A 27,416-nucleotide genomic window follows, 5' to 3' on the forward strand; every position below is an offset into this window, starting at 1 on the left:
TGTGTAAGGAGTACCTGTGCCAACTACAGCAGCGTAGCAAATGGAGAGAGCCTAGCAGAAATATTCGTCTAAATGACTTGGTTATCATTAAAGAAGATAATATGCCTTCATTACGTTGGAAACTCGGGCGAGTAATAGAAGTGTTTCCTGGAAGAGACAATAATGTCCGAGTGGTTAGACTAAAAACTGTGCACGGGGACATTAAACGTCCTATTACCAAACTGTGTCTTTTACCATTTGAAGAACATTAACTTAAGCCTTTGTTTCATATTGAATATGTTTTATTATTTTTTATTTATTATTGTACTAATAATTTTATTTGTTTGTTCTAGTTTAACCCTCATAGTTAACGTTTCAATATAGTAAGATATAAGATGGTAAGTGTAGATTGGTAAGTGTAACATGTAATTTTATACTTTTTGAAGGTTTTTGTATGTTTTCAGTTTCTATATTTTTCATTTACTTGTTTGCATATATTGAAGATTGTATTAAGATGAATGTAATTCATCGGGGGTGGGATGTTTTGGCCTCCTCGGTGATTGCGGTGATTTGTGCCCAGAGGGCGCACCGCACAAAAAGTTAGTTGCGTTACAGAACGTAAGGGAAGCGGACACGCCAAAATGTCGGGCGTATTACCGCTAATTGAGGTAATTGCATCGTATCTGTCAGGTGGCAGAAAACTAATATGATGTATCAATTCACATGCCAGGTGGCAGAATATGTCTATCATGTACATGCCAGGAGGCATAACGCTTGTAAACATGCCAGGTGGCATACGACTTGTAAATAAATTGTAAATAAATGTACAGTAAAATATCTTGGTGCAATAGATCAAGGAACAAGCATCAACAACCTTCTGATCATTTGGATACGTACACAAAGATACATAAAAATTCCTGATATCTTCATTAAAAACAGTAAAATACAGAAAACCCTAACACACCAGGTACAGTTAAAAACAGTTAACAATTTTACAATTAAAATTATAATTTTCTGCGCAAAAGCAAGTAATTATGCTAACGGCAGGAAGACAAAATTTTATATTTGCAAAATTTAGGTGCACGAATTTTATTAGTTAACTTTTGATCCCACTGGCAAAAGGACACTGAAGGTGGTGCACCAACTGACTTAATTTACTAAATACTAGCAGTTTCAAATATACACAGGTGGCAGGTGAGAGCGGGTCCGGACAACCGGGTGGCTTACTAGGACTATTCAGGTATCGTACGGAATCCGAAACTGTACAACGCAAGAACAACGCCCCAGAAGCGAGGTGTTAGGATGTTAATAGAAACTTTTGTTGATGTTGTATACTAAAATTTGAGCATTTTAAATTGATATTTAATTCAATGTGCACAAATAGCCTCCACATTACGTTCACTTTTCAGTTGTTGATAATTCGACATATTAACTAAAGGCATAAAAACCTTAGCCGGAACAGAAGAACAACATTGGATTCGGGACCAGTTAAAATGGATATTTCCGTTTAAATTTGATACCCGGAATTTTTCACGATTATAATACTTCCTTTACTTTATACAAGGAAGTAAAAAACTGGAGTAAAATCACCGAAAATTGTAGAAGAAAGACATTTTATTTGTTAACGTTTTCTCAAATAGTTTTAATTTACAAATAAAATTACCAGTAGAATCGTTTGTAGCTTAAAGTCATTTTGTTAAACAAAATTTTTCAAAAAATAGACGACAATTCTTTAAAAAATCATTCACAAGTTACCAATCTCTTAATAAAATTCTCTTCACTTTACAGGTTGACATATTTGAATATGGCAAAGCGCACGAGAGCTGCCTTCATGGAGGACGCTCTAAGGAAAATTGGCTTATATTTCGCTTGGAGAAAAACCATGAAAATCAACCATGCAGCTAGCCTGTTCAGCTGGGTTTAGCTGGATTAATACGTATGTACCCACTATATTATTAAAGTTTACCTGAAATTCATTTTTTTTGTAAGTCGTTTTAGAAAACACGAAATGATAATTTCATTGCGTTCTTGAAATTTATTTGATATTTACCCTTGTATGCGTCATCATAATCCCCCAAATTCTGCTTTCATAATTTTATTATGTTCTTGAAATTCCCTTGCGTGCGTCCCTATAATCCAAATGAAGAAATCCTCGAAAGTTTTATTATACAGAGGCTGTTCGCACATTTTTTTACACGATGTATATTGTATTCACAAAACTAAATTACATAAAATTCTTGTGTTTTAAATGTTCTGTTTGACATCCCTTATTCTGAACTATCTTTCGACACCCAATTTCCAGAATGATAATGCCTTTTGAAGTGGCAGAAGAGATATTCTACCCCATTCCTCCCGAACAGCTTTCCAGAGTCCTGTTAAGGGTTTGGGACAACGTTTGTATAATGCAGTTTTTAAAAGTCCGAAAGCACAAAAATCCATAGATGACACATCGGGAGATTTAGTAGGGATATCAGTGAAGGATATGGCCTGGATACCAGTTTTTTGTTCCATTTCGTTTAAGAAATTTACAGTGGACTTTGATGTGTAACTGCTAGCTTTGTTCTGATGGAGTCTCACAGATTGATCGCACTGTGGGTAAAGCGATGGTATTTCGTTGAGAAAAATTGGCAATAAAATATGTTCCTGATAGTATTTGGAGTTAATCTTGACATTTTTTTGCACTCTCTTTATTTTTACGGCCCACCAGCGGCCGAGCGGTAACGTCGCTGAACACTGGTAGTTCGGTCCGAGGTTCGAGTCCCGCGGACGGGCAGGCTGCATGGGTGTTTTCGTGTTTTTCCCCATGTGTAACGTGTATACGAGCCAGTTTCCCTTAAAAAGTTCTCCACGAAGGCATCCCTCCCTTAAGCAGATAGCCCTCGAGTGCTTTGCTGTAATCTAATAAACCAAACTAAACCTTTATTAACTTGCCATTATAAGAAAAACTAGCAACAATCATGAATCCCTTAGAAAAACTTTCTTTCGATTCTTTGAACCATGTACTTAATTTTTTTTCTCCCCTTTTATAATAATAAATGGCTCTTTTTTTGTTACAGTCATTTAAATACACCCATGCTTCATCTATTGCGACAATTATTTTCCATTTTTCTTTGGATAAGTGTTTCTCATGTAGAATTCTGCAGCGTGTCCTGCGTCGAGCGATATGCTTTGGAAGAAGACGATGCACATTGCGTTTTTTCGCTTTCTTAGATTAAATCTTAGATTTCTTAAGATTTAAATCAACGTTTATCATTTTGTTTACAGTGGACACCGAGCATTTTAATGATTTTGCAACTGTCCTTTGAGTAGGGGGATTTTCTTTTAACATTAAACAACGTACCTTTGCAATAGTCGAAGATGTCCGTTTTTTCCTTGGATACTTGTTTGGAATTTTTGTCCCACTTGAGGCTCCAGTGTGACGTTTTTTTCCTTTCTTGTTGATGATATTACCTATCGACGCTTTGGATATCACAAAACCATGGCTCTCACATAGTTTTTGGATAACGGAGTATGCATATTTCTCTTCGGAAAGAGCGTAAATGTAGCCTTCGAAACACTGCTTTGTTAAATTCGCCATTTTGAATAAAAACAAAACGTTCAAGTCACAGACAATAATTTTGACTTTTAAAAACATAGTACAATTGCAATTACTTCTTTTGCAGCAAACGATTTTTTATTACCGCTTACCAAAATCGTCTAAAAAATGTGCGAACAGCCTCTGTATTCTAGAAATTTACCCTTGTGTGCGTGAGTGTCACAATTACACAAATAAAAATATTACTTTGATAATTGCATTCTATCCACGAAATTTACTTTCTAGTAACTTAAGTAAGTTAAATAAGAGATCTCCCGTGTATTTCAATAAATGTTGTTGGAACAGTTGGAGTTTTAATCGAGAGCTGTCCAGACGTTCTTAGATGTATAAGTTTCATCGTGTAACATCAAGTTACACGTGTTTAAGTGTATCGCGATGTCTAAAGTAAAAGCAAAATTTCAAATCTTATCATTGTAGCTAATTGAGGAAAGCCTATTATGTTTTTTTTCATTTAAAAAAATACGATGATGTCGCCTTTTAAATCCTGTATTTGCCAAAGAACTTTTCATAATCTAAACTATCCAGTTTAACAATGATAAATTGAATTTTGAATAGATGTTACATAATGCCTATGAATATATAAAACGATCAATGACAAATATATTGTAACGAGAGTAATTTTTACCAAATTTCTCCGAAATTTTCTTCATTGCACCGACCAGTTCACCCTAAAACTTGATGCTACATTAGTTATTACGCTTACAATTGAGTTTCGTGGAAAATCATTTCTTGTTAGGCAATTTATAGATTTTCTAAACTTAGCAGCCTTTGGTTTTTAAGTAATTGTACTAAAGAGATTTTCAAAAAGTTTAAATTTAGCCGTACACTCATGAGGAACGGTTAATCACCATGGTATGTCTGATTGGTTATTGCTTTAGTCGAGGTTTATCGAGTACCACACTATAACAACTAACATTGATAATAATCATTAATTTCCTCTCTTTCGGGTGTATTCAACTCTTCTACGATTGTTTTCTGAGGTAAACTTATATTCTTGAAACTTGAGATTAATACCAGTATATGGATAAATTTTTGACTCAATCTATCAGACGTTTTTCCTTTTTTCCTTTCTTCTGGAGTTAAATTAGCACCATATGCAAAACATTTGAAATGTCTCCTAATATTGTATTCTTTCAAAATTTTGATGTCAATTTTTTTTTTTGGAAAAAACGGAAACAGATTTTGATATGAAATATCACTAATTCAAATTCTTAGACATAAGAATGGTTGAGAATTTCAACCAGCTTGAAATTACAAATAAATTTAAAGCTGGTTGGATTTACAATTTTATTTGTAAATTCAACCAGCTTGAAAAACATAAGTGATTAGCAATGAAGATTAAAACATTTCGCCTTTTTTGGCATGAAATTAGAATTTTAAGGCAAAATTTTAAAGCAATTTATCCAAAGAAAGCTCAAAGGGATGTTAGCCCAGATGAATTATTAGTCTTGAAACGGCATTTTGCGTAGGTTCAACTATAAATGTGTGTTTCCCTTTTCAGCTCGTTGCCACCAAATATTCTTGCCCTGTATTATATTTAAAGAAATTAAATAAAGAACAATCTGCATGAATATATGTATGTTTTTCGCGCTGTGGAAAAACAGCGGTACATAGAGCCATCAAATTTTCTGAATAACGTAATCGTCCACTCGAATATGGGCAAACGGAAGCCCGTATTTGGAATTTGTTTTATTGCGCATTTCAATAACGAATTTTGAATTAACAAAGTCAACGATTTCAAAGCGAGCAATGTCAACACTGTACGGGGAAAAAAATAATCTCCAGCGCCCGTGGCTGTCTATTGGAAATTCTAAAGATATGCTGTTTTAAAATATTTTAGCTCAAAGGGACATTAGCCCAAATGCTCTCAAAACGCGTATGTGTGTAAAGGAAAAAAAGTTCCTTTTGGGTGTAATTTAAAATCTGAAATATTATTTTTTATTGTATTCTTGAAATTTACCCTTGTATGTGTCGCCATTATCCAAATAAAAGAATGCCTTGATAATTTCATTACATTCTTGATAATTTGCTTTTGCGTGCGTTAGCATTATCCAAATAAAAAATCTGCGTGGGCAGATTATATTCTCGAAATTTAAAAGCGTCCGTCGCCATAGTCCAAATAAACAAATTCTCTGTAGTTTCATTATTTTCTAGAAATTTACCTTTGGTGCATGAATGTCACAATTATCCAAATAAAAAAATTAACGTTGATAATTTCATTATATTGGGAAAATTTACTTTATCGTAACTTAAGTAACTTAACTTCTGAAAACAGATCTACCGCGTTTTTCAATAAATACGGTTGGAATAATTGGAGTTTTAATCGCTGATAACAGGTTCTATTAATTTCGTAACAATTATAATCTGATATAGAGTTCTGAAAGATGGCATCGCCCATCTGTCCTATTAAATAATAAAGAAGCTATGGCTGTTATTGATAATCGGTGGCACCTGGAGCCACAAAAGTTTCGCCAGACACAACCTTTCACCCTAACATGTGCTAGTGCAATTTCACGAACATGTGCTAGTTCACAATCCATTCAGATAGAGCAAATTCACCGGTCCAGTTAGCAATTAATAAGAGTAGAGATGAAGAAAAGGTTTACCGCTTTTAAATAGCTTAGTTTGTTAATCAATACAGATAAATTAAATTTAAAAAAAAATTTAAAAATAGCTTGCAATCTAAAAACTTCAGATTACAGTCTAACCTCAAAGAACGCCTCATAGAATTTACTATTAAAAAATATAAAAGAAAATCTGAAAGGTTTCGGATTTTCAATTACGTCCAAAGGGTCATTTTTTTTAAACATTTTCTGTGTTAATTTTATTTATTAAATATCACGTTCTTGGCACTTAAACCATAAAATTCAAATCAAGAGCAATATCGCAAAATAATTCTAAATTGGGCATATCTTTAGACTTTTCAATACACAGTCTCACGCGCTGAAGATAAAAATGTTTTCTTCTGTACAACGTTGCCATTGCTCGCTTTGAAATCCTTGAGTTTGTTAATCAGAAATTTGTTAAAGTTTTACAAAATTTGAAATCAATAATAAAACAAATTCCAGATTTCAAATTTGGGCTTCCAGATGCCCATATTCTTAGGACGATTACGTCACTCAAAAGTGGATGGCTCTACGTACCGTTGTTTTATCACAATGCCAGAAACATTCATACATTTATGCCGATCCTTCATTATCTAATTTCTTTAAATATAATACAGAGAGACGATGTTTGGTGGCAACAATATGAAAAGTGATTCATACTTTTAAAGTTTCCACGCAAAATGCCAAAACGAAATTAATAGCCCTTCTGAGCTAACATCCTTTGGGCTAAATATCAGACGCTTTGCTGGATGAGAATACACACTGGAGCGGGTGTCCGCCGATAACATCGCAGACGTAAACGTTGCGGAGAAAACAACGCAAGGCGAAAACGTCGTGCTACAAAACATCGTGGGAGAAAACATCGCAGTTCTAAAACATCGCGGTACAAAACATCGTCGTCGAAAATAAAGCGGTTCAAAAACTTCGCAGTTTAAAAACATCGTCGTCGAAAATAAAGCGGTTCAAAAACTTCGCAGTTTAAAAACATCGTCGTCGAAAATATCGTTGTAAAAAAATAAAGTATCTAGAAATCATCGCATGACAATAACATCGCAGGCATACTTTTTTCAGGTTTTAATAATTGTAAATGGATATTCCGATAATGATTTGTGAACGCAAGATGTAAAGAAGGATAATTTTTACTTTCACATTTTTTTATTAACTAACAAAATTTTTTTCTGAAAAAGTAAGAAGGAAACTTAAGCATAGAAAATTAAATGCATCTTATGGATTATACTTTTCATGAAAATTACCAGTAAAAAACTTTATAAAAATTATTTATTAATGGCCTTTGTTAGTTAACTATGTCGGTTTAAAATTCTATTAAGTGCTATTAGTTGCATTAATTTTCTATGCTTAAATTTCCTTTTTATTTTCTCAGCAAAAATGTATTGATTAATAAAAATATGAAAGTAAAAATTATCCTTCTTTCCATCTTGCCCACACATATCATTACGGGAATATCTATTTACATTTATCAAAGCCTGAAAAAAGCATGTCTACGATGTTATCGTCATGCGATGATTTCTAGATACTTTATTTTTTACAACGATATTTTCGACGACGATGTTTTGTACCACGATGTTTTAGAACTGCGATGTTTTCTCCCACGATGTTTTGTATCACGACGTTTTCGCCTTGCGTTGTTTTCTCCTCGACGTTTTCGTCTGCGATGTTTTCGGCTGTAACCCTGGAGCGAGAAGATAAAGGTATTTTACTACGGGCAGCTGCAATATATTTTATTTTAAAACGCCACATTTGTTGATTAAATTTTAAAGATAATATGTTACGCTTTTCCTAGTGGCCACATATTTTTAAACTGCTGAGTTTTCTGATAAAATTTGAAACGTCAATACTTCACGCTTTACCGAGTGGCAGCACAATGCTGTTAAATCGCTGAGTTTGTTGAACAAAATTTCATAAATTTCGCACAAAACATAAAATGAATTTAAAATAAATTCTGATTTCGGGCTTCGATATAAATATGCTCGGGTGATGGATTATGTGTGTTCAAAATTTGGTGATCTAGATACCGCCGTTTTTCCAAAGTAAATACACGGATATTCTTCATTATTTAGCAATCAAAATTCTTACTTTCGAAAAGGCAAAGAGAAAAAATTTGCGTACCGTGGACGCAGTCAGCTCGTCAATGTTCACGTTTATTGAAAGTTTAATTGTTGCCATATTATTAATATTAGCTTTACTACTTATACTTCGGATATAAATTGTTGAATGTATTCGGTCTGTTTCCAGTTTCTTCTCCTGTAAAAATTGTAACTGCTTCTTAAAATAGTTCAGAATTTGTGTTAATTTTTTTTTTGCTGTTCTGGCCTCTTTATTCACAAAGGTATACAAAGTGTTTACACAAATACTAACTCAGTTCAAAACAATATGCCAAGTTCAAAACATTCGAAAATATCAAAATGTTTCATTTAATTATTCTTTGTTTTGAAGCCTGGATGGCAACGATTCGCAAAGCAACATAAAATGGAATTCTAAGTTTTCAAACTTATATCTTAGAAAAAAGCTAAGATGGTATTTTTATATGTTTAAAATTGTGAATTTTAAAATTTTAATAATGCAATCAATAGGATGTTATAAGACTTGTTATTATGATCTAACTTTATGATTTGCATTCTGCGAACAGTTTTGGAATTAGTTTTAAGATATTATTAGAATCCAAAGCATGAGCTGCATACTTTACTTATTATTTAGTGTTACTTCGGTTATTATATCCAGCGTTGGCAGTGACATCAATATCTTGGTTAATATGATTCAGAAAGACGGGAAAAAATGCGATGAAGCAAACAGAAGGGTTAATATCAATATTAACGTATCAAAAATTATTCGAAACAGATCATTGGAGAAAGCAAGGGCTGAACTTTAGATAGGACACAGACACATACCTTGCACAAAAAAAAAAAAAAAAAAAAAAAAAGACAGTTTTACTGGAGCGATTGTAGAAATTTAAATTGCGTTTCAGATGTTTCGAAAGCGTGACTTAGGATATATATTATATTTATATATAGCATTGTCCTAACGCAGGTATTTTTGGGCAAAATCGGACTTTTTTTCTGAAATAACATACACCATTTTTTTCCACATTTCGATTCTACGACTCAAATTATGCCAAAATGCCAAGTTTTGAGAGTTCGCATAACTAGTTTTTAAAAAATTAGTTCGGAAAGTTTCAGCTCCCCTATGTTAATTGAATTCGGTATATATTTATTAATATAACTTTTTTTATTAAATTTATTTGATTCTTCCTTTCACGTTTCGAAATTTAGGTTCATTCCAAAAAACAATTCGCTTTTTTATAATTTATTTTTTAAATTTGTATTTTTAAATAATTTTTATAAGTTTTTCACAAAATATTTTGAATTATGACCTATAGAATGTTTATCCTCATCTTTAAGTACATGCATTTCTACCTGCAAAAAATTAGAGTTTTGTATTCAAAATTTCCTAAGGTATACGTATTGGCGCTTTTTGAAATTTAGCATATTTGTTATAAGCGATAATAACACCAAATGTGGTTTTTGCACTTCGTTAAAATTATTTGAAAGTAATGAACGATGACCTTTTTTCCTCTCGTGTACATTAAAAAAAGGAAAGGAAAATAGGTTGCTATAAGTTAAGAAGTTCGCCAAGTGAATTATTCTTGGCGCAAACTGAAAAAAAATGCGCCAAGATAAATGTTTAAATTTCTCCTTAACGATTACAAAATTTAATATCTAGGCTTGATATGAGTCGTATAATCAAAATATAAAAAAAAATCGGTATGTTATGTCAGATAAAGCTCGATTTTGTGTCCAAATACCTATGTTAGAACAATGCTGTATATAAATCTAATATATATGCTAAGTCACGCTTTCGAGACATAAAAAACGCAACCTGAATTTCGTCAATCAAAAGTCGTAAAATTAAAAAGTCACTTCTCAAAAATGCTGTATTTGCAGTTTTATTTCTTGTGAAAATAAACTTTCGGAATTTGAATAAAATTTTCTGAAATCTAATTTCCCCCCCTTTCCTCCGCTCAAAACCTTTAACGGCTTAAGAGTAATGCAGTGAGCTGCCAATGTGTGACGTCAGAGGTCAAGTGTTAGTCTAAAGTTCAAGACTGTTCTACTCCGGCATATCAAATTTCACATTTCCGAGACACACGCCACAACAGTTGCTAATCAAAGACTATCCTTGTTCTTCCACGTCTTTTAGTTTACATTTCGTTTACGGGCATGAAACACGAAATGTTGGTTAACTCAGTCTTATTCTTCGCCCATTTTGACTCCCAAGTACTGAATATTTACAAAATTGCTTAATATCTCTATACAGTAAAACAAAATAACATTATTTCTCATATCGATTACATTTTACACTGCATTTTACATTTCATATACAATATAAAATACTATACCAGAAACATACGAAATATCGATAAGTTAAAAATCGATATGAACTTATTTTTATATTTAATATGCCTATCTTACTGACAAACTTCCAAAAGATTTTTTCATACATTCGAAATAAAAAATAGTAATATATATTAAGTGCATTTCGAATTCTCTACATGTAATAAAAAATAGCAGTTTTTTTAAGGGGTATCAGAAACCCCTATACCGATAATGTTAAATTGGCCATTTTTGATGTATCTTATCTCAAAATCTGCTGTAGATACGCGGTTGAATTATTTTTGTGTAATTAAAGTATACCTATCTGATTATACAGAAATGAGCTTTTCAAATATTTTGAATTTTAGAGTAATTTACAGAATATTTTGTTAGGCATAGTAAAATTTAGCACTTTTCTCACACAAAACAATGTTTTAAATTTTGTTTTCTTAGTTTATCATAAAAAGCTCATTTCAGTAAATATTAGGAAACATTATAAATAAGCCATAAAAGTTTTAGATACCTGTGAGCAATAGTTCCTGAGAAAAGGTACATCGAGTATAAAAAAAATCACGTTTGGAGAAAAATGTGTTTTTATGTAAAAATCCTCATTCATGAAAGCATTCGGTGACAAATTAAAACGAGATTGTTTACAGTTCTAATTTTCAAAGAGATTAAAGAATCGTATTTTTAGAATAAAAGCGTAGAGAATTTGAAAATGTCAAAATTCGAAATCACCATTTTATGAAGATTTTTGTGTTCCAACACCCCTTAAGAGACATTCCTGATTCCTTCAGATATCTTGCTCGCGATCTGACAGTTCATTGTTTGAAACATATCAAAAAGTTAAGCAGTTTTAATTTACTAGATGTATATATTCGTCATAAAATAAATACTGACAACAAGTTGTTCAGTTGTTTATGGTATACAAAATTCGCACTGATGTAAGGCTTAAATACAAATAAAATTTAATTGTAAAATACGTTAGTGTTTTATTCCCTCTTGGCGTTTGCAACTATGATCAAAACTTTTTCACACATATATTCGTTTAATAAATAGGCTAGAAATCTCAATATATTACTTTTGCACTATCGGACAAAGCGGACAAAATCTTATAAATGAAGTACAAAATAATAATCATATAAGGACAAAATCTTATATATATGATTTTAATGTAATTTCAGCTTTTTTGTTCCTAAAATCACTGTATTTGTTTCGAATATTTGAAGTAACAAACTTATTGAAAGAAAAACAATGATTGTTCATTGTTGTATTATGATTTTCATTTGAATAGTTTGATTAATAACGTGTCATCCAGACTAAAATGATAAAAATGAAAATTCAAAAAAAAAAAAAGTTTATCATAATTCAACAATTTCTTTTTTTATATAAACAAAAAAGTTTATTTTATAAACTTTTCTATAAAATAAACTTTTTTTGAAACTCATAAAATAATTAATGAACTAACAGAAGAAAAATAGTTATCAATGGGAACAAGATATTAAATAATTCTCTTTACAAAATTCATCTACAATTTTATGTGATAATAAATAATAAAAGGGTGGGTAGGCCTTTGATAAATTTATAAAAAATAGCTTATATTTTTGGCAACAAAATTTGATTAATAGATTTCGTTGGTTGGAAGACCACTCTTTTGTTATTGATAATATCATTTTGTAAACGAATTTTGTAAAGCGAATTCCATTAATAAATTTATAAAAGTAACAACTCATACTTTTGACAATACAATTCAATCAACAGATTTCGTTACTTTTCGTCCACGGCTTTTTATTTGTGATAGAAAATTGTAGACCGTTTTTGTAAAATGAATACTTTTGACTTTTCTACTTTCTAAGTAACAAAATTCGATTAATAGATTTCTTTGGTTGGGAGCGATCGCTTTTGTTATTCGTAATATAAAATTCTAAATGAATTTTGTAAAGAGAATTCCATTAATAAATTTATAAAAATAACAACTCATACTTTTGACAATACAATTTAATTAACAGATTTCGTTATTTAGGCGCCCAGGCCTTTTTATTGGTGATAGAAAATTGTAGACGGATTTTGTAAAGAGAATTCTTTTGATTTTTCTTCTTTCTGAAACTAAAGACGGATTCTGTAAAAAGAATCTCTTATTGCCATGAAACTATATGATATTTTTCTGATTAATTATTTTATGCATTTTAAATAAAAGATTATTTTATAAAAACTTTTATTTACGTTTCGTCACTGGAAGTGACTTAACTCTCGAGATTATTTGTTAGTATAATACACATTCTGACACCTTCATGATGAAATTTCGAAAACAACGCACGATTCTTTAAAGAATCACGTTGTGGAATGAACTAACCTAAAATAAAACTGGCAGCGAGCAAAAGAGGATGCGCATGCAGGAAGAAGCCCACCTGGTCAGCAGTTTGTGGCTGGTCAGCGAGTGTCAAGTAAACCCAGTTGAGCAGTTGTGTCGGCTGATAAACCGGAGCATCCAAGGAGGCAAGCGAAGTCATGGCTTAATCTTTACAAGTTTCAACACTCCGAATAACAACAGCATACGAGCCTCAGGCCCAGATGGGAAACGCGTGGCACGCCTCCCAGCCAATGACGCCGCACTGTGCCGCTACAGATATAAATACTTCACTCGTCAAGCGATTTTTTTTCTTTTTCCATTAATCCTTTAAGACACTCTTTGGATGGGGTGTTTTTTGGTTAATGTAAATTTTTTTGCCACTTGTCTCAAAAAGAAAGCATTCTTTTTTGCGATTTAAAATGTGGGCATATTGTTGCTACGAATCTCTAAAAGGGTCTGAAACGGTCTGTGGTGGAGGACTAATTACAAACGTGTTCGTGAGAATGACCTGCAGACAACACAATATACTACACCGTGTCCACAAAAAGTCCTTATTCGGCCTGTATGGCCATAGACATACATAGCCAATTACTAAAATCTTCGAAATGACGCAAATTACTCATATTTTGGCATTTTTAAATTTAAAAAATAATCATTTTTGTAAAAGTTACCAAATCTAATTTTTATACGATCTTTCTTTCCCTAAATTTAAGAAAATTTTATGCTCATTAATACAAAACGTTTGACTCTAGTAGGGCAAAAATTGATCCAGATATTTGATTTAATAATTAGAGACATTTGATATATAAAATGTTTGACTTGCCTTGAAGAGTCGGTTAATAAATACACACAAATAATTACAGTGTAGAGTCATTAGGTTATTTTGATGCTGGAGACAGGGAAAATGAGCAATGTGCTCGCTGGGACTCTAACCTGGACCTCTCGTATACGCGCCGAATGTGCTACCGTTACAGGTGACAGGTGACGGAGGACGGGGACACATGATGTCTAACAAAGGTAAGCAGGTGTACGTCTCACGCCCCCCGGGGGTCGACATAGAGAACTCTGCGAAGCTACTGGCAGGGATCTGTACCTAGGCAGTCTCGGCCACGGGGGTATAAAATTTATAAACTTGGTGGTTCTGAAGGCTCCGGGAAAGGTCACTTATTGGCCGACCTCGGGGTCTGGCACGTCCTAGCACGGCGTAGAACTAGTAGCCTGGGGGGGTATTCCCCGGGTACGCTGGGTAATTACCCGCTGCGACGGGCAGCCCGAGCGACTGGTGGGTAGTGTGATACTTCTTTGGCGAAATGAAGCAACTCCAATGATGGAACACAGCAATAACTTTTATTTAACACTAAAAAAAAAAAAATGGCGACATACAAACAAGAAGAGAAAACATATTCTAACATTTAAAAATAATATTACATTCTTCGTGCGAGAGTCGCAAGTGGCACTCGAGTCTGGTTTCAAATATTGCCATTAACAAATACCTTAATGTTCATCTATTTAAAATATTTAAACTACAAGATTTTAATAATATGTAAAGCTGTTACAGTAGCAATGACGACCAGTGGCGTTCCGGATAACTACCCGGGCGGTGCGCCCCTCTCTCTCTAAAACCAACCAGCGACACTTGCTCTCCTCCGCCAACGCTGCCTTTTGATTCGCCAGCTCCTGATCCCGGCTTTCCACCTTCGGACTTCGAATATCTTTTAGCCTCCATCACCGCCACCAGAGGGCGACACATCTGATTGCACGCTATTTTTTTCTTTTCTTTTCCTCCCACTCACTGCTCCCTCCAAGGTCTTTATTCAGGAAATTATCATCACCATGCCCATTGTGGACTTACTTCAGGTTTACAGGGAAGTACTGCGAATGCAGTAGAACCCCTGTATAAATACATATGTATCAAAGTATCAAAGTATCTCTATCTAAGGGGCCAGAAAGGAGGTTGAACCTCCGACTCTGGTTCTAAGGAGTGGGGGGGGGGACCTGTAGTGCGACCTTGAATGTGTTGCGGAGCAGGGCATGCCAAAATTGTTGCCCTCCACTATCTTGAACCGGCAGCTCCCACGAAGGTAAACCACATAAGGCAGCCACCCGTTCTTTAGGATCTGAGATCGGGTCGAACTACCGGTAGTCAGTTATCTTATCCACTCGATCACTGGTCATGTAAAGAATCACGGATTGCCGAATTCTGGTACGAAACTACACTGAAGAGACAATTCTTTCGACACTAGGCGGAATATTCCAATTACACCACGAAAGCATGCAAAAAGGAAGGAGAAAATATCTTATCTACTCCTCATTTTAAAGGGCGACTAAGGTGAAGAATAATTATCCACCACCTTTTAGTCACTGTTTAGCCATTGTAGAGTCATAAGGTGGTGGTGTTTTTTTTTTTTTTTTTTTTTTTTTAAAAAGCAGGCAATTTGAAAATGAGCAATGTCCTAACCGGGACTTGAACCTGGACCTCTCGAATACGCGCCGAGTGTGCTACCGTTACAGCACGAACGCGTGCAAAAAAAAAAAAAAAAAAATGGAGAAAATACCTTATAAGAGGTTCATTTTTTTTTACTCTTCAAATGAGATTAAATTCTCTTGTGATTTATTAGTGGATAACATTCTTTAATATATGTTTTGTAACAACTGGTATGGCCACAGAATTTTCACGCAAGTAAATTTTAAGTTTTCGGATGCTAAAAATATGTTACTAACATTATCGGGAAGTTTATTATTTTAGAATTATTATCTAATAATCATACAAAACGTTCATTAAACTACAAATACTTTTAGCCACAAAATAGGTGTTAGTTTTGAATAGGATATTAGTCTCGAAACTGCACTTTGCTTCGAAACATTTAAATGCGATGTATAACTTTTCAGATTGTTGACACCAAATATCTCCCTGTGTCATATTCAAAGAAATTCAGTAGTGAAAAATCTGCATAAACGTATGTATGTTTCCGCATTATGAAAAAAACAACGGTATCGAGATCCATCAAATTTTGATTAACGTAGTCTTCCATCTGATAATTGGCATCGGAAAACCCGAATTTTTGTGCATTTCGAATTTGTTTTATTATCTATTTCATATTTTTTTTTTTTAATTTTAACGAATTTTTGATTAACAAACGCAATGTATTCTTTAAAAAAAAAAAAAAAAAAAAAAAAAAAAAGTTTTCAGATTTTAACTGCGGCCCAAAATGTCTTGTTAAGGTTTTTACGCTCTCACTGGGCGCGCAGTGTAAAAGTCTGCTTTTACACTCACTCCTGCTAACCCATTTCGTTTTGTCTTTTATCTTGCAAAAAATTTATTTTTCCTTTTTTATTATGAATGTTTTGTGTGTTCTGTTTATTGATTAAAATCATGTTATTCGCATTTACGCCATTTAAAATCCAATTAACAGCAAAATCACAAAATATTTAAAAACACAAATCTTTAGAATTACCGATATACAGTTTCGCACTAAAATTTGCACTTTGGAGATAAAAATGTTTTATTCCGTACAGTGTTGCCATTGCTCGTTTTCAAATCGTTGAGTTTGTTAAAAAATTCATTAAAGTTTTATAAAGTATGAAATATAAAATTCGAAATTCAAAATTCGGGATTGCAGGCGCATATGTTTGGATGGAAGACTACGCTAGGCCCTAAGTATTGTCGTCAGTGCAAGAAATATATATTCATTCATGGAAATTCTTCATTATTTAATTTCTTTAAAAGTAATACAGGTCGATATAATGTAATAATTTTGTGGCAATATTTTAATATTGTTATTAATATTTTGTGGCAACACTTTGAAAAGTGACTCAGACATTTAAAGTGACAGGCCGCCAAAGCCAGTTTTGCATAGATACATTACAGCAAAATCTGAAAGTAAGCAAATTCAGTAAAATACAATAAAATTTAAAATCTGTGTTTAAAATTGCGTTATTTAGCATTAGGAGTACCCAGAAATTTCTCCCGCACATAAAAATTCGACATGCTCATGGATCCGTACTTCTGAGAATGCATTTAATATACACCCATATTTAATAGGATAAGAAGAAATTTAGTAAAAGTTAGAAACTAATTAAATCTGTTGAATACAGAAATTCGTTTTTTTCAATATATTTTGACGCAATATATTTCAACAATAGTTAAATTAAGTATTATTAATTTCAGTAACAATTACATTTTTTAGAAATCGTTTTAAAATCAAAGACATGTAGAGGGGAAAGATTATATCTAGAGTTTACACAGGTAAACCATAAATATGGAACCTTAAAGTTTGCTCTTCCTGACAGGATATTTTTAAGCATGTAACGTCACTGGTTCATAGTCTGCTCCGAATTAATTACTTCGTACGCCGTTTATGTCTTCGTTTCTTCAACTTTTATAAGTCAAGTGACGTCACTGAACTCGAGTGCTGGGAAGAGCATAGCAGTGTTCGTCTACTGACCTTGGCAGCAGTAAATGTTCCAGAGAATTAAGAATATGGCAGTTAAGACCGCCACTATAGGTGATATTAATCATTCGATGGGAATGAAATGGCAACAAAAGGGCATTCATTTTAACGAACACTTCTGTTCAATATCAGTAAAAGAGCTCCCAGACGGTATATTCGTTAGGGGAGCCTGACTACGATACCGAAGGGCAGTTGTTCGAAACCTGAAGAAGGCATGGATGTAAAACTGTCTGTCCCTTCAGAGGAGGTAACGGTGGCCGCCTATGAGTTGCCTCCACAATAAGATGGCCACCACTTCTGGCCTTAGGAGTGCTCAATGCCGTTATAGGCAAATGCCCGCCATTTGAAAAAAAAAAAGTGTCAATAAAAGATGTATGTGATTGTTTAAGGTCTTATCAGAATAAACATTTCAGTGAAAGCCATTGCAAGATGTCATATTTCGTAAAAAAGGTTGTATTGTGGATATAACTCCAAGAATTAATTCCTGCGTTTAAAATTTTGCACCAAGGCCCCGAGATCGAGTTACTTGTAGCTACACTAACAACAAAACAAAACAAACAAAAAAATATCGTGGGAATCTTTAATTCCTGGATTATTTTCCATAATCAGCAAAGAAGGTGTTTAAAACCACTATTATTTATTTTTTTTTTTTTTTCTGAAATTCTGTATCGGTAGCAGAATATCATCGTTTCGCCTGCAACAATAGCAGCTGTTCACTTCTATATACGCTGTATTTTAATATTAATATATATATATTTTATTTCCAGTTGCTGGAAAAAAGTTACAAAAAACTAAAATCTCATAAATAGAGGTTACAAACAACAGAACTAAGACGAAAAAGACCGAATTCATTGCCTGAGGAGTATTTTTGCCTCTCAGTATTTCGACTCTTCAGTAAACCCACGAAGCAGGTGTTCCCTGTTAATATTAATGTAAAAAAATTGCACTCTATTTCAAATTTATTTTTGGGTAAAATTTTAAACGAAACTGTTGATTTCGATGGCGATCAGACGCAGAGCTCTCTTCTTCAGAAGAAAAAATCTGATGTGTACACCACATGACTTCCTTGTACGGAATATTAAATTATACGCATTTTTTCTTGCATTTTGTTTAAACTTATTGGATTTAATTATATCTACTTCGCCAACAGCGCATAAACCACAATAGAATAAGTGCATTCTTTAAAATTCACTCTATTTGTTTACCATAGCCACACTCTGGCGCTAGGTTCACTTAACTGTATTATATTTCGTTCATATTATAACTCAGAATGCACAAAATTTGTATCATTTAAAGAATTATCTAATCGTTGGCACATGTTCTATTCAAGTACTATAATAAAGCTAGAACGATGTATAAAAGAAATTAAGCAAACAAAACAAAAAAGAAACAGTTTTTCACAGACGATTGAGTATTGAGACGATTGAGACGATTGAGTATTATTCAATTAATTCAGTTCTCACTTCGCGACAAGGCAAAAATACATAAAAACTCATATCTCTACTAAAAATGACTAATTATTAAAAATTAAGTTACTAATTATTAAAAATTAAATTATTAAAAATTAAGTAAATCTTAAACACTTATTTCCTCAAAAAAATTCCAGAAAGGATTAAGCATGATTTAAATCGCAATAATAAATGAAGGCGTTTATCTTTGTTGTTGCAAACTACGTTTCTCTAGATTGGCAACAAATTCACTACTCAGCTGTTTCAAATGTAAACAAGCAATGGCCGCCATCAAAATAGGCTTAGCGGCACTTAAACAACTTTTAAATTGTTGATAATTCTAAAAATATTGCAGACAGATTTACTAAAGGCATAAAACCCTTAACCGGAAGATAAAAACAACATAATTCAAACATTTTTAAAGAAAAAAATGTGCAATTTACAAACATCTAAGAGTAAAGAAACTGAGATCACTGAGCCGGGTAACAGAGTGGATATATTTATAAATATATTTATATACGTTTGGCGCGGCCGATTGCAACCAAAATACGAGGTGCACATCTACATGTTATAGCAGTCCTATATACAAAATTTCAACGTTCTGAGGCTACTCGTTTTTAAGTTATGCGAGATACGTACGTACATACGTTCGTACAGACGCCACGAAAAATTCTCTTCAGAATTCATTTTAAACCAGTTTTTTAGTTTTTTTGGAGGAAGAGAGTAGGAAAAGAGTCTTTTATTCTGTCCTTACGTACAGATATCACGCGAAAACATCGTTAAATTGCATTCGAAAGCGGTCAAAGTGGATATTTTCGTTGAAATATGCTGCCTGAAGCTTTTCGCGACTAGAATACTTCCTTTCTACTTCGTACAAGGAAGTAAAAACATTCTGTGGAATGGGATTCAAAGAAGTCCAGTTCACCAACTAAAGAAATTTTATGCATAATTTTCTCAGAACCCAAGTCAAAATCGAATTTTAATTTTCAGCTATGATTAACTGTAGAAGATCTTTTATTTCTTTTTTTTTCGACCACGTTCATTCATATTCTTTGATGCAAAATTTCAACGCTCTTTTAGTTTGTTCGATACATCCCGAACCACACGGACAAGATACGATATAAATTCTCCAATAGTGAGAGATAGTATTTAAGAATCGAATAATGAATTTTATTGGTAGGTAAGAAAATGACTTGAAAGTTGAGCTTGAGCTTCTGAAGAATTGGTTCAATTTTCTAACTTATAAAAGAATGAAATGGAATTAGGTTAATGATATTATTTATAGCAGTAGAATGTCTCCTTTGATGGTAAGCGGAAAAGATTTTAAAGGCCTTTAACTGTGACCATGGAAGAAAATCTTCTGTCAATGGCAACTAAATTCAAACGACTGAGTTCATTAGAAAACAAAGATTCTGAAAAACAACGCGATATACATGAAAGAAAAAAATGCTTTTAACGTAGAAGGAATTACGTTATAGTGGTTTGATGGGAAAGCAAAAATAACACGATATTTTAGGTGTCTGGCGAATGCTTTCTTCGAAACTACAAATATTACAATGAACCTAAACATATCAATAGATAGATGAAAGCAACACAAAAAATTAGCGAATTATTTCTTTTCTAAGAATTAGGCAAAAGGTATATGCATGGGAACGTCTCAAAATTGACGAAATTTTGGTGACGTCGAAGCTCCGTCCGCATGCGCGACCGCGTGTGAGTGGGAGGGTCATCTGATAGACAGTCAGTGTGTTCTGTGGCGTTTACTGTATTTTTTTTTAATTTCGTCAAGTCAGTGGTGTTGCGATTTATAGAAGTTTGACGGGTGTAGCCGATAGTGTACCAACAGAATTAACTGTTAAGTGGCGTAAGGGAACACAGGATTCAGAAGCAAGCGATATTTTTACGGTTGAAGTAATTTTTAATGGAGAGTCAAGATTTAGTCTAGCATCCGTGTGTATTCATCCAGCTGTTAATTCAGGAGATTAGATGTTCTTGTTAGTGCATTCAAGAAATATCCTAAGACTTCATTATCAGTTTAATGAAGAGTTTACTATAGGTACAGATACAATTGTTATGATGGGAAATTTCAATATAGATGTCAAACGAAACGAAAAGGCATTTATGAAACACCTTTTAACCCTTTCCGGCACGCTACCTTTTAAAGTCGAAGTTTTGAGGATTTAAAAAAAAAAAAAAAAAAAAAAAAAATAGGTAGGCAGTCTAATTAGGCCGAGAGGAGTACACAAGTAAAATTTTGTGAAGAAAGCACTTATCGTTTTAATTCTGTGGAAGTGACATGCTGATTGAATACAGCTTCGAAAAGAGTGCCGAAACGAGCATTGTTGTCAATGAACTGACCGATGAGATGCGGAGAAACAAAGAATACAGACTCTCAGTTGTCCTAGATTATCGGTGAGCCCGGTCTGGGCACACCTGGGGTTCGGCGTTTGATTTTAGGCAAGATTTCAAGGTAAAAATTTAAAACTAATATAGAATAAGGAGATTAGCATACAGCCAATAAAATAAAATAGAAATTTCTTTTCAAACAATTCCTTTTATATACTAAAAAAAAAAAAAAATCTGGACGATTTCTTTGAAAAAAGAGGGTCTTAAAAAACTAAACATGGCTCAAAGATATGGACTGGTTTGTGTTGAGCTGCCATCTACTATAAATAAAGAAGGTTCAGAGTAACCTATAAATCCTTTTTCATTCAATTTTTTCTGTGCGTACAGAAGAAAATTTTTAGGTGTGTCCAGACCGGACACACTGTGCCGCAAAGGGTTAATCTGAGTATGGTACCAAGTAATTACCAAGCACACTTGGCAATTCAATTACAGATAAACAATTTTCTAGGAATGTAATCCTAGGGAGACATCTTAAATTATGTATCTTATTTCTGATATCATCGACCAGCTTTACATAGGGTCATTCTGAATAAATAAACGTAGTAAATAAAATTAAAAAAAAAAAAAAAAAAAAAAAACCTGAAAGATTTCAGATTTTATATCACACCCAAAGGGGCGTTTTATAACGTTTTCTGTATTACCTTTATTTATTAAATATCATGTTCTTCGCACTTAAACCATAAAATTCAATTCAACAGTAATATCGCAAAGTAATTTTAAAATGAGCCTATCTTTAGAATTTCCGATACACAGTCTCGCGCGCTGGATATATATATATATATATATATATATATATTGTGTGTGTGTGTACAGTGTTGTGTTGCCATTGCTCGCTTTGAAATCGTTGAGTTTGTTAATAAAAATTTAAGTGTTGCAAAATATAAAATTGATAATAAAACAAATTTCAGATTCCAAATTAGGGCTTCCAGATGCCCGTATTCGGTAGAAAATTACGTTATTCAAAATTGGATGGCTCTAGGTACCGTTGTTGTATCACAATGCGAGAAACATAGACATGTTTATGCAGATTCTTCATTATTTAACTTCTTTAAATTTAATACAGGGCTCTAATATTTGGTGGCAACAATTTTAAAAGTTAATCAACGTTTAAAGTGAATCAACACAAAATGCCAAAACGAAATTAATAGTCCTTCTGGGCAAATTTCCCCTTTGGATTAAAAATAAAATATATATGTATGTAACAGTTTTATTTATTGTGTAACATCCTCACACTTCCGTTAATAATCCTATGCATCAAACACCAGCGGCTCTGTAATCTAAAAGAGAGAGCTCGTCGTCAATATTTTGCTTAGCAAGATGATAGTATTAGCAAACGTATATCAACATGAATAGGAAAACAGTCATTCTGTTAAGAAATAAGAAACATATATTAGAAATCAGCAGAGATTTATTTACAAGATATTCAACACAACTTCTCTAAATAAATTATGACATTTATGCTACTTCATATCTCGGCACTGTTCATTGTTCCTTTGGTGAAGTGCATATGATCTTCGGGGAATAAACCTTTTACGTTTCTTGCTCTTCTTTACTAGAAAGTTCGAGCCAGTGATCTCAAAACTTCTTTGGAAATTTCGTCTAAGAAAGAAAAATGAAACACACATATTAAGTCAGTGGTTTAAAAAAAAAAAAAAAAATCTGAAATGTTTCAGATTTTAAATTACGTCCAAAGGGGCGTTTTTTAACATTTTGTGTGTTACCTTTCTTTATTAAATATCATGTTCCTCGCACTTAAACCTTAAGATCCAGTGCAACAGCAATATCGCAAAATAGTTTTAAAACGAGCATATCTTTAGAATTTCCGATACAGAGACTCACGCGCTGGAGATAAAAATGTTTTTTCTGCACAACGTTGCCATTGCTCGCTTTGAAATCCTTGAGTTTGTTAATCAAAAATTCGTCAAAGTTTTAAAAAATAGGAAATCGATCATAAAACAAATTTCAAATTTCAAATTTGGTCTTCCACATGCTCATATTCGTTGGAGGATTACGTTATTCAAAATTCGATGACTCTATGTACCGTTGTTTTATCACAATACGAGAAATATACATACATTTATGCAGATTTTTCATTATTTAATTTCTTCAAATATAATGCAGGACTCTAACATTTTGTGGCAACAGTTTGAAAAGTGAACCGACATTTATGAGTCCGACGCAAAATGCCAAAACGAAACTAACAGTCCTTCGGGATTCAAATCCCTTTGGACTAAAAAGAAAGGGGGGGAAAGAGAAAAAAATCAAAAGTAAGAAATCGGAAGTATTGAAAAGTCGAGTAAATTGGGTAAGAAACCGACACGAAAGCAAATTGTAAAACTTCCGAAACACTACTTACCTATACAAGGATATATGTCCTTAATTAAATATATCTACTAACGTGGCTTTGAATTAAAAAAAAGTTATTGAAATGGTTATCAGTTTTTAATATTAAAATTTAAAAACCTAACTTATCAGGAAATTTTACCTAAATTAAACTCTCAGTTGCTGCAGTACAAGCAATAGTCAGGGTAGAATCGCCTGAAGAACTACTCGTAGCCCGGTATCAAGGGATTGTTTTATAATGCAGGAAGCGGGAAAGAAAAAGAAAGAAGCAAACGTTTGTAGCTTAAGTATTTCGAATAAATTAATGAGCACAGTACTTAGGTAAAGTACGGAAAACATTTATTTTGAACTATTATCCGTACTTGAACCGACCAAATCAAATAATTCCCTCATCAACTAGGTAATGAGAACATTGTGACCATTAATGGTTCTAGATAAAGTACGAAAAACTCGGTTAATCTTCAGATTATGGTAACTTGGCGATTTTTTGGCGAAAATTTGGCGACCAACCCTGCTACAGCAACCTGCTAGTTTTTTTTTTTTTTTTTTTTTTTGGACGCCATTTTGTTTTCACGAAGTAAAGGCATATTTTTTTTTACTCAACATTTTTTTCCAACAATCTGCTTGGCGAATTACGCCTATGCTAGAACTTTTATGGAACAAAAGTGCTTAGTCATGACGAAGATTAGGTACGAAATTGGGAGAAAGTGCAGAATCACCTACTGCTTCCCGCGTTTTTAAGAATTGCACATACAACACCGTATCCATGTACACGTCGACCTATTTTCACTTTAAAAAAATCATCTCAGAATTGTACAAAAATGGCATTGCGCACACTGTTGACTTTATCCATGTGCACTGCTAAAGTCCTAGCTAGTAACCTTTATCGCCTTACCAAAATGTCGCCAAACTACCTATTACCATATTCCAAAGATTAGACAAAAACTCTTATTTTGTAGATGATTTCGCCCTCGAACTGAGCAAATCAAGTAATCCCCTCATCAATTAGATAATGTGCACATCAATATTTTACCAAGATATAGCGCGGAAAATTCTTATTTTGTAGATTATTCCGCATTAATCACGTACTCTACTCAACAGCAAGATATTGTGACCATTAATGGTTCTAGATAAAGTGCGAAAAACTCTTCTTTTTGTAGATGATTCCTAATTTTAACAAACCAGATCGGGTAATCTGCTCATCAACAAGATAATGAGAACATATGACCTTTAATGATTCTAGGTAAAGTACGAAAAAAATCTTATTTTGTAGATGATTTCGCACTCGAACCAACCGAATCGGGTAATCCCTTCATCAGCTAGATTATGTGAACATTGATGAATTACCAAGATAAAGCGCGGAAAATTCTTATTTTGTAGATTACTCCGCACTTCAATAGACCAAAACCATATACTCTGCTCATCAACTAGATAATGAAAATATGTGACCATTAATGGTTCTACACAAAGCGCAGAAAATTCTTATTTTGTAGATTATTCCGCATTAATCGTGTACTCTACTCATCAGCTAGATATTGTGAACATTAATGGTTCTAGAAAGAGTGCGAAAAGCTCTTGTTTCTGTATATGATTCCTAATTTTAACAAACCAGATCGGGTAATCTGCTCATCAACAAGATAATGAAAACATATGACCATTAATGATTCTAGATAAAGTACAAAAAAACTATTTTGTAGATGATTTCGCACTCGAACCAACAGAATCGGGTAATCCCTTTATCAGCTAGATTATGTGAACACTGATGAATTACAAAGATAAAGCGAGGAAAATTCTTATTTTGTAGATTACTCCGCACTTCAGTGGACCAAAACCATAAAGTACTCTGTTCATCAGCTAGATATTGTGAACATTAATGGGTCTAGATAAAGTGCGAAAAACTATTATTTTTATAGATAATTCCTCATTTTAAGAAACCAAACCAACCAATGAATTACCAAGATAAAGCACGGAAAATTCTTATTTTGTAGATTATTCCGCACTTCAGTGGACCAAAACCATATACTTTGCTCATCAGCTAGATGCGACCATTAATGGTTCTACACAAACCGCGAAAAATTCTTATTTTGTAGATTCCTCTGCACTTCAGTAGACCAAAATAAGGTACTCTGTTCAACAGCTAGATATTGTGAACATTAATGGGTCTAGATAAAGTGCGAAAGACTATTATTTTTGTAGATGTTTCCTCATTTTAACAAACCAAATCAGGTAATCATCTCATGAACTAGAATAAAGTAAACATTAACGGTTTTCCAACTTTAAGAGTAATAGTTAAATATATAATTAAACCTACTTGATAATGACATCAGGATGATCCATTTGCAAACACATTTTGAAAGGGCTTTCGTAGAACTCCAAGTCAGTCTTAAATTCAATAGCTGATTGCCCCATAAAGTTAAACGCCCCTTGCGTTGTGGCGATGTCGGAATCCACGGTAGCAACACCAACCATCAATAAGGCAGCGCTGAAATAATTTTTTTGAATTAAACATAAAAATCATAAAAGCATTTCTATATGCATATTAAAATTATTTCAGATATGATGATGTAAATTCGGTATATGAAATATGTGATTGGAAACATTAATAATGTACAGATATCCTTCTGAAAATAAAAGTAATTGTACTTTGGCAGCTAACACCGAATTGAACAAAATGTATGGCAATCTACAGAGCATGCAAAATTAGAGAGTACTGTTCAAAATTGCCACATAATTGTTAACTAAAAATTATGTAAATTTATAGCAACCAGAAATCACTGATGTTGTTATCAATAAGTCGAAGACTTTTAGTAGCATATAAATTTAACTTAGATGTTTCACTACTCTTCGTAAGTTGTGGTTTTCATTTATAAAATTTGTAAAGATATATTCAACAGTCACCAATAGTATTCTTAGTAATTGCGCAAGAATTGTTTTCATGAAAAGTAATTACTATGCTTGTAAAATTTTAAATTTTTAATGGCAAAATAGATGATCAACTATTGTTTCATTATTGACTATTAAATGATTTAAATAGAAGTTCCAATCCAAATTCGAGTCCGGCAAGAGCAATGCACATTTATCTCTTCTCCTGCTACAAAAATAACCAATTTCTCTAGAAAATAATTTTTAGAAATAACAGAACTTCAAAGTCTTTTATATTAACTATAAACTAACGCTATCGAAAAACAGACTGCTAGAGGGAAAAAAATTGCTGTAAAGAAACTTCTGTGGTTTTTCGAATTACTTTGTTACTTTCATAGCGCGTTGCCGAGTATTTGAAGTTACCATAAAATAATCTTCTACAACTATTATTTTGTTTAGAAGCTGCACATTTCAGGTAAACATTTTCGTTACTCTAAATATGTCTTGATTCTCATTCAAATTTCTCTTAAATAACTTTTAAGCATCCGTTATGGAATATCACTTTTCCCTTTAAAAGAAGAACAAATTAAGTATATCTGAAAAATATTAGTAAAGACATATAGAAGATTTCATACTCGACAGAGATAACCACATTTTTCCTCTGAAAAGAAATACGAATTCATAATTCTCAAGAAAAGTAATTGTACATTACGCATTTTTGACTTGTGATTGAGAGTTTCTATTCCAAAGGGAAATCTGTATAGAAGCAGATAAATCCACTGACAGCACGCCTCTCAGTTCCAGTCGAACTATCATTCCATTGTTGAGAACAACAAGATTTTTGTCATCGCTTAATGCAAAAATACCCTGAAAGAATACATTAAAAATATAAATAAAACATATAATTTTGCATTTAATGTTGCATAAATACATAAATGTATTACACTCCAGTTATCGAATGATCTTAATTTATAAGGTATTTCTCCCG

General features: G+C 33.0%; 2 protein-coding genes across 3 annotated transcripts in view; both read right to left on the minus strand.

Annotated features, from left to right (window-relative positions):
- LOC118203298 (zinc finger CCHC domain-containing protein 24-like) overlaps positions 1-13,168 on the minus strand; it is a 100,149-nt gene extending 86,981 nt beyond the window's left edge. Inside the window, exon 1 of one of the 2 annotated variants that reach the window (XM_085816141.1) lies at positions 12,977-13,168. In XM_085816141.1, the coding sequence (XP_085672267.1) occupies positions 12,977-13,078 (102 nt within the window). In that variant the 5' untranslated portion in view covers positions 13,079-13,168. The remainder of the gene's footprint in view (positions 1-12,976) is intronic. The other variant, XM_085816140.1, reaches the window with a different exon arrangement.
- A 9,445-nt stretch (positions 13,169-22,613) lies between these two features.
- Positions 22,614-27,416, minus strand: part of LOC118194056 (microsomal triglyceride transfer protein large subunit-like) — a 139,337-nt gene continuing 134,534 nt past the window's right edge. The window contains exons 16-18 of the mRNA XM_035365243.1: positions 27,141-27,295; positions 25,878-26,048; positions 22,614-22,822 (exon numbers count right to left, since the gene is read on the minus strand). Of these exons, the coding sequence (XP_035221134.1) occupies positions 22,684-22,822; positions 25,878-26,048; positions 27,141-27,295 (465 nt within the window). The 3' untranslated portion in view covers positions 22,614-22,683. The remainder of the gene's footprint in view (positions 22,823-25,877; positions 26,049-27,140; positions 27,296-27,416) is intronic.

Source organism: Stegodyphus dumicola, chromosome 4, assembly GCF_044657685.1.
Source record: "Stegodyphus dumicola isolate Sdum_Otavi_A_Nest chromosome 4, ASM4465768v1".
NCBI lineage: Eukaryota > Metazoa > Arthropoda > Arachnida > Araneae > Eresidae > Stegodyphus > Stegodyphus dumicola.